General features: G+C 37.3%; 1 protein-coding gene across 1 annotated transcript in view; it reads right to left on the reverse strand.

The window, feature by feature from the left end:
• The window catches only part of LOC101312505, a 6,921-nt gene extending 2,929 nt beyond the window's left edge, over positions 1–3,992 (reverse strand). The window contains exons 1-4 of the mRNA XM_004290371.1: positions 3,713–3,992; positions 3,179–3,640; positions 2,027–2,379; positions 350–561 (exon numbers count right to left, since the gene is read on the reverse strand). Of these exons, the coding sequence (XP_004290419.1) occupies positions 350–561; positions 2,027–2,379; positions 3,179–3,640; positions 3,713–3,938 (1,253 nt within the window). The 5' untranslated portion in view covers positions 3,939–3,992. The remainder of the gene's footprint in view (positions 1–349; positions 562–2,026; positions 2,380–3,178; positions 3,641–3,712) is intronic.
• Positions 3,993–9,124: the final 5,132 nt, after the last annotated feature.

Genomic DNA, 9,124 nt, shown 5'->3' on the forward strand with positions numbered 1-9,124 from the left:
CTTCTCTCTCTCTCTCTCTCTCTCTCTCTCTCTCTCTCTCTCTCTCTCTCTCTCTCTCTCTCTCTCTACCATGTTCTTTAAAATTTTGGATAGCTAGCTTACAATTCTAATCTATCAGCCAAAATAACCACTCAAAAAGACACCCAAATATCCTTCACATCACTACATATATGGGTACCTAAATGATGCATAATCTAATATACACTTTTAGCATACATATTGTTCTAAAATCAGTTGAAAATGGATACGTGCTCCAGTTAGCATTCCTACAAGCTTTAAACTATGCTACTAAGTATATTATCTGCCTAGAAGGCCAAAATTCAGTACATGTTACTATTCCTAGTCTCACCTTGCAGAAGGAAAAAGCCTGTGAGGCAAAAGCTTTGGTATCTTTCCCACTCTCCGCATATCAGCATATGGAAGGTTCTTCACCACAACAATCTTCCACAAACCAATAAAACCCATTCTATCTAGAGTTTGCCCTTCTGAAGAAAGGGTACGCAAAGTAACCTTGTCCATGAACATAACAAAGCAAACATTCTTCCTTGAAAAACGAGAGACCTGAAATTAAGAAAACATCAATTTAATCACCATTTAATTTATTTTTTGGGCTATCTGACAGGACAAATCTTCATTTGTGCAATAGATAGACAAAAGTAAAAGAAGACATTAACTATATAAGGTATCCAGAGTTCATTCAAAGAAATATACTCTCCTTACTTCCCACAGTTACAAAAATTGGACTTTGGGCATCTTAAAGACCTACAGCCTTTCATCTACATAATCACAATGATTATTGAGCAGAGGTATCCTAGCATTTCGCGGTTTTAAAAATCAAGTACTTTCATAGGACTGATAAAAGCTTCAGAACTTTGCAGGCCAAAAGTGTCATTTGCTGTTTATATAAAAGTACATATTGATAGACTTTGGTCTTAGCGTTGACTTAACTTAATGTTTATGTAATAACTCAGAGTAAATCCAATGGTTGGATAATTCTAAACAATTGCATTACTACTCCATCTATTTTACTTTAATTCTCTTCTTTAGCAAGTTGCTGATAAAGAACACAAGTGGAAGACCACTAGAGTTTATCCAAGGCCTCGTACACAGTTCCAAGAGCCAATTTGGCGTGCTGCAGAAAGTGATGTTATGATTACGATTTACTACTAGATTTCTGTAGGATTTTTCCTGGTTTTGGGATTTCATTAGGGTAATTATTTTATTCTAGTTGTTTTAAAACTAGCTTGGCCTCTTTAAATATAGAGGCCTTGTAATATTTTGCATTTGCATGACATAATGTAACCCCAGGGCCTCGTTTGGTTCACGGATTGGAAAGGGAAAGTTGTTCATTTCCTTTGTTTGGCACACCTATAAAGAAAGGAAAGACTTTACTGACATTAGGGAAAATAGATGGGAAATTGGATCCTCCCGCATACCATGAGATTCAATTTCCTTCATACTTTCCCAACATTAATTGCGTCTTTTAAATATTATTTTAATGGATGTTATTATCCACAAAACTTTTGAATCTTAAATATTTTATATTTTAATACAAAGGATATAATTGGTTACTTAATGTTACTTGCTTTCCTATCCATGCATAAACCAAAGTACCAAACATTGTAAGGGAAAGTAAAATATAGTTACTTTCCCGACGTTCACAAACACCTCCTAGGGAAACTAGTGGGAAATTTACTTTCCCATGTACATAGGAAAGACCAAGGAACCAATTTCCTTTCCATCAATCAAACGAGGCCTAGGTGTGAAGCTAGAACCTTAACAGCCTAACAGTCCCCAAATATGTACAGAGATAACCTTGTTCTTCAGGTTTTCCTCTACCTATCATGCATCATTGACCCATCCAAACAAGAAAAGATGGGATCACCAGTGTAAACAGATGTTTGAAACTTGGCAATCATAAGATTTTTCATATTTCTGATGAGAAAGATGATTTGAAAACTGGCTTGAAAGAAATTACATTACAATAAGCTCTACGCCTCTACCACATGAAAGAGAATTTCCTTACCGTTTTACCATAAGGCGTTCTCAAGCGATCTGAATTCCCAAAGATGCAAGAGATAACAGCAATATGGCATCTGCTGATATAATTTGTGTCATCTTCCGCCAAGTCAAATCCAGTGCTTGGAGATCCTTTACGACCTTTGACAAAGCCACAGTTAATCTTTTGATCGCGTGCCAAAAATGAACTTTCCCGTTCTTGCAAATTTTGATGCCCCGCAAATCTAGGTTTCCATTGCTCTTGTCCTTCGGGCTTGTCTTCTATTTCAGTATACTGCAGGGAAAATCTCGCAAACTTTCTACTTTCTAAAGGCTCTATAAGCTGTGCAGTGGAGTTTAAGAACTTCATCTCACAAGAACCTGCAGATTTATTAAATAATGTTCAAGCACACTACAATAGTAAGAAGTAACAGCCTCTATCAAAGTAGCAAGAAAGACATGCCAAAATTCATACCATGATATACAAGAGCATATGTAGGAATATCCTTCATACCCAAGCCAGACCAACCAAATTAATTCATCTTCTCCAACCAGTGACAGGCTACTCAAAATCATCTACTCCTACAGACTAATTCTAAGATTTATACAAGTAATTAAAGCGGCAGACACAACACCTAAAATTTGTTCTTTCAGAAAGAGATGCTGAAACAGATAACATATTCACCTAAAATACTATGACATTACAACAGAAAACCAATATACATATACAACATCATCACGCACTCTCTGTTTGGATCTTCCCATTGATTCCTTGCGTACAAAGGACCTTTGGCACTAAGTTTATAGTTTTTAATCAGGGATACTTCCAAAGCAATTTGTTAAAGTAAAATCAACATACAAGTTCCTTTGAAATTAACTAAGTTGTTCGGCACTACACTAATCACTGGTTGGGAACACATCAAGAACGTGGAAGTAAATAGCCTTGGTTGTTTTGAGTCTTTTTACTTTTTTCCTCCAAGTAACAGGAAAAAAAAAAAAAGTAAGGAAAAAATGGGGCTGTGGAGAGGCCGCTCACCAAATATTACCAACTTGCAATATGAATCAGCTTTGTCTGTTGTAGAAACTTATATTCTATATTGTAATAATGTTGTGAACGAACAATAATTATCAACACAAAATATCACACATTTGCAGCAATTGATGGATAAGGATATGTTACCAGAAAACTTACGGCGCTTTGCTTTCCTTTTTGAATCTGAGCGCGACCTTTTTGAAGGATGCCTAGAATTTGTGTCAACTTGATCAAGGTTGCGAGAGTTGTGAGTGGGGACCTTGCTGGAAACATTTTCGTAATTGATTCCAGTATGAGGAAGAGCACTATTAGTATCATCATATTCATCCATCTGAGTTTGTTGAGAATCAAGCCCATCATCATACTCATCATCAGCATCATGTCCCTTTTCGAGATATTCATGATTAGATTTCAAAGACGCCTCTTCCTTGTTAACTTCCACGGGAGTATCCTCATTATAGTCTTCATCCCTTCTCCTATCATCTGTATCCCAATACCTAGAGTCTCGGCCATGCGTTACCGAACCCTTGCCAAACCCAAGGACCTTAGAAGTCTGGGTGCGTGTCACATTTGTGAGAAAGTCTGAATCATCTTCCTGAGCATCTTCACCTGCATAGAAAAGCAATCGCTTCATTCATGCTCGAACTGAAACTATGGTAAAAACAGATCCGAATGAAATACCTGAGGAGGAGGGGCTGGTGAGGGAGAGGTAAAAGTAGGCGAGAAGAGTAAGGAGGAGAACTAAGGAGACAAGGACAACAAGGAGAGCAGAGGTGGGGGAGATTCTAACTTGGGATCGACCCGATCGGCGACTCCGACCCGGCGTTCGGATCCCGATAGCCACGTCGGAGCCGTTGCCACGTAGTAATCCGAGCCTCTCCATCCCTGACTGTCTGTACTGACCCATTCTCGCATTGTATCGTCACCGCCCACACTCCCTTCGGTCCTCCTACTCCTAGCTACTTGTTTTTTTTTTCTCATTTTCTTTTTCTTTTTCTTTTTACTAGGTGAGAGACAACTTTACAATCTATAGGCTTCAACTTTACCAACATAGTGAGTGAAAATTATCCCCTTTATTCGTTCCCAAAACAATTACACACCTTTCTAGTCTATATGGAAACAAGCAATCTCACAACAAAAAATAAGTCAACTACATTTTACACCTACATAAATGGCCATTTTAAAGTCATATGTACATTAATTTAAAGTCTCAATGGCATTTCAGTCCCAACTCTAACCCTGACACATGTCACTAAATGCATGCCATCTCAAACTACTCATTCGTTGACATGCCATCTCAAACTTTCAGTGACATTTTCGCTAGCAAGGATGTCTGCTCTGGTGCAATTCCCCAGCTCCGACCCATCTTGAGTGTCTAGCATCAGCTCGAATGGTGGGAGCGGTTTGATCTGAACCAAGAGGCCTCTCAGGCATTATGCAGTCCATTGCTCCCTTTACTGCGTATGTCCTTGTCAATCCATTCAAAATTATGACTCTGTGAGATCTTCAACAGATCTTCACCAATATCCAAATCATCATCTACCTTCGACTGTGGACCCCACCCTAATCATCTGGTTATGCTTCCCCTGCAGCGGGCAAAGGGGGAGGCCTTTGCACTTCCTCACAAAGTCATTCCATGCAAAACACTTCAAGAAAGTTATTAACGCAACCACAGTGGTAAACATTGATCCTGTTGTCCGCTCTGTTCTGCAAAAAATAGAAATGGTATCACTGTATCAGTAACATGAAAGAAATGTGTATGGTATAACAAAAAAAGAGTCAAAGCAATGATTGAACAATTAAAATTGTTAACCAAGGGCTCATTACACCCAACCCCCCCCCCCCCCCAAAAAAACCCCAAACGAAGTAAAATGTATTGCCAGGTCCCTCCAACTGCCCTGTTCCTTTTCTCCATTAGGGTGGGGGAAACCTTCAGCCATTGCCCCCACATGGAATGATATCAACCAAGCACAAGTGCATGTTAATCAGTAAAATTCCCACACTTTAAATACGTGTTGCATTAACAAACTATACATTTGCATTGTATAATGAGGGAATGGATTTCTTCTCAGGGGGTCATACAATTTGCAAGACAGTGGATTTTTTCTCAGGGAGTCATACAATTTGCAAGACAATGGATAGTTGGATACCCTCCACCAAACACACCCTAAATTAACTGCAGTCCTGCTTTGCATAACTTCAATCATATCTCAGATGCATACACTTTACCAGAATGGTATTATTTAGCTATCTGAATAATACACTAAAAACTTGACCTATTTAGATCAAAGACGTAATTTGTTTACCGGACCTTGTACAATCTGTAAAAGAAGCGCTGGTGCACCTCCATCAAAAAGCACAACCTCGACTGTTAGTTGAGTGCTTTTGTGTACAAGCAATCATTCATTCAAACCACCACACAGACTAAAATCTAACACCTCAACATCCACATAGCAACAACAACAACAACAACAACAACAACAAAAAAGGAAAAGGAAAAAACTACAGTTAGTCTTTTTTCTGATCCTTCTAGTGTCATGTGCTTCAGCTATATGTGGCCTCACTACTAATAAGTGCTGCAAAGTGTGTAGTTGCAGTTACTTCATCAATAATTATGTGATAACAAAAGGCTATATCCTTGCCAATTTCATCAAGAGTGTGTGAGACACCTAAGGATCGGAATTAGTACTCACACTCTGGTCATGTGCCCTCCCCCCCAACAAAAAAAAAACACACATATAATCAAATAGATCCAACTAGAGTAATATAGATGGCATGCTAGAAGATGTCTGACCTGATTGGTACCTACCTATAAGGTACAGATGAAAGCCAATTAGTCATCCAACAAACCAAAGAGAAATGAAACAATAGGCCATTAGTATCACTGACACAGGAAATTCTTTCATTGCCTTCCAAACCGTCCCATGATGATCATAAACATCTTAATGTTTAGAGTGGATATGAGAACACGTAGATGCAGAGAAGAGTTGCCGAAGAGATGAACCATAAAGAAGTAACGATAGTTGCACTGCGTACATACTAGGAAATTAGATTTCTAGTACAAATGGCAACTTAGATTTCTAATAAAAATGCCAACTTCAGAAAGGAATAATAAGTACAAAGTACAAACAAGAATACAAGGATTATTCTGAAATCCAAGAACATGTTGTGGGTAATACAAATCACACAACCAAAATATTTCAAGTTTAGGTACCTGGACAATGCATTGTCTTAACCAAGGGCAGTGGTGATCAAAGTGCTCCACACAGTTGTTGCAGCTAGAACAATGAGGGTGATAGCATACAAGTGCCACAATACTTCACTCTTACAGGACGTCATTGATAATAACTTCTTTTGTTCTAGGGAACTGAAGAAGTTTGTCTTCCACCAACATTACAACTCATTGGTCTTCCACCAACATCAATAGACACTGATGAATCATAACAGAACTCTTCCTCAGGTGGATGTGAGTTTTGTGATAATCCCAGGGTCCTGAGCTGAAGTAAGAAAAAGAAGCATCAACACCCTATCAAGATCAACTAAAGAATTAAATTATGCCAAAACATACGAGTAAATAGAGAATGGCAGAAAAACAACACTCAAAACAGATTAAATAAGAAAAAATAATGAAGACAAAAACACCAAATATACATGAATCTGAACCAATGCCTTATTATAAAACATAGTCTGCAAGTGAATGTTTATTATAAAATTCAATTATAAGAAATTACGTTCCAAATATACATGAATCTGAACCAATGCCTTATAATCAATGGAGAAAGAAGAATTCATCTACCATGGCTGTAACTAGCAGAATATAAATAATTTTGTATCAACCTGAGTTTCCAAAAAGAAAGGAAGAAAAAACAAACTAAACATATGTCTCTTAGAGTTTGAAAATAAAAAACGTTAACAATGAAATACCATCACCTAACATGAACTTTACACGCAACTACAATATCATCACCAGGTAAGTATAAAATCAATATCCCAAGCGAGAAATATAATCATACATCTATAACCAAGTTAGATTTCAACAAACTACAGTAGAAAAGTTCAGGATATATCCAAGCTCAAGTAGACCTCTGCACAAGTTTTTCTATCATATTCAAATGCAAACCATCAAGCTATAATAGTCCATAAAACACTATTTTTGCACTGCTGAAGTCTATTATACTAAAGATACCGCATTATAAATATGTAAACTAAGAACCCGTTAACACATTCAGCCACAAGTAAACCAAATCACTGCAATAATCCCTAATCTCACATGAAACCCTTTTCCTCCGACTCTGCCGCCATCGTCATCAAGGACCCCAAGAAGCAAAAGGTTGTGGTTTAGTATGATGATGGTTAACGGGGTTATGGTTTTGGGTTGAAGGGCTGGACCTTTTGTTTCTGACCGCAATGGAAGCAATTGGTGTCGGGTTAGCGGGGATATCGAAAGCCGGTATGATGATGGTGGTTGTGGCGGTGGTTAAGGTGTGTGATGGCGGTGAACTGGTCGTGGACCTTAAGTTTTTGTTCTGAAAGGCTTAAAACTTAGGCCCAATTTTTCAAGAAAACCAAATGGCCCAGAACAATTTCATCATTTTTCAACTACCTAATTTGGTAATTGGACCAAAAATCCATGATAATAGAGAAATATTGCCCCTATTGAGATTCAAACCTGGTTGCTCAAATAGAATGCAAGCAACCCAACCATCCCAACTACACGAAGAGATGCTTGTTTTCTTCATATTTTTATATTTAACATATCTCATGGTTTATTTTTTATTTTTCATTGGCTTTTTTTTACTAATCATATTTATTATCTTAATTAAGAAGTATTTTTAGAAAAACAATAAAATAGTACTAATAGGTTTCAAACCCAAAAAAAAACATTTTTTTTAATACTTTTTTTAATATAAGAGGCTCATGAATCATGATTCTTTTTCGCACTGGGCCTTTGATCATTCAGGACTGGCCCTAGATGTTATGCATGGTTTTGAGATTTGGAAATTGCAGTTTAAATGGGATTTGGATTGTTCAAGGCTCCTGGTGAACAAGCCGTGGGGTTCTCTTGCTGGTATGATTTCGGCGTTCTCCGGGTTTCTAGCAAATTGGGTGTCGTCTCTGAGACACCTTGAGTTCGACGCGTGGCTTTGGTCGTTCTGACTCATCTCTTTTCCTCCCTTGGAAGGTCTGCGACTTGGATGGATAATGATGGATTGTTTGCTATTGTGTTTATCTTGTTCAGTTTGGAGTTTGTGTGGGTTTGTTTGTAAAGTTTTTCTGTTTCAATAATATTGGACTTCCACTGTCAAAAAAAAAAAAAACTCATTTTCTCTTGACCGACAAGGTTGGTTACATGCTCAACTTAACTGCAAGTTCATTACTCATAAAAGAATTAAATGGTGTGATCTATTTGTTGGTGTTTGCTGGTTTTTGTGGAAATGGAGAAACAAGAAGATTTTTTATCCCAACTTCACTTTCCCCTCTTGTCCTTGAAAAATCATTCTAAATGATGTTGAAGAATGGAAATCTACTGCTTTTAAAGCTAAAGTGTTTGTGGATTGTCATTATAATCTCTTTTATTGGAAGAAGCCTCCTGAAAACTTTTACAAACTTAATGTTGATCCAGTACTAGTAAAATTGGTGCATGTGGTGTGATGAGGGATCATATTTAGTGGCTTCTAGATATCTGGTTTTCATATTAATCATGACATTGGTGCTATTGTTGATGCTGAAGTTATGGGTGTTTAATCTTGAGGTTGAGTTTGATTCTGCTATCCTCGTGAAATTACTACAACGAGTTGACCTCTCCCTCCATCCTCTTGGTTCTCTTATTGTTTGTTGTCACCATCTCAGCTCTAGTTTGGAAAAGGAAGGAAAATGATTCTTGGCCTTAATAAGGCCTAAGATTTTTGGCCTTAATTTTAGGTGACATGCTATGTCACCTAAACACATCACCAATTAAAAAGATTATGACATGTCATTCTTAAACAAAAATACAATCATATCATTCCAAATCCAATGGCTGTAGATTATTTTGTCTTTTTATTAAGAGATAAATTTTTTGTCTTCCTTTTATAATTAAAAAATATATATATT

This window comes from Fragaria vesca, linkage group LG2 (genome assembly GCF_000184155.1).
Source record: "Fragaria vesca subsp. vesca linkage group LG2, FraVesHawaii_1.0, whole genome shotgun sequence".
NCBI lineage: Eukaryota > Viridiplantae > Streptophyta > Magnoliopsida > Rosales > Rosaceae > Fragaria > Fragaria vesca.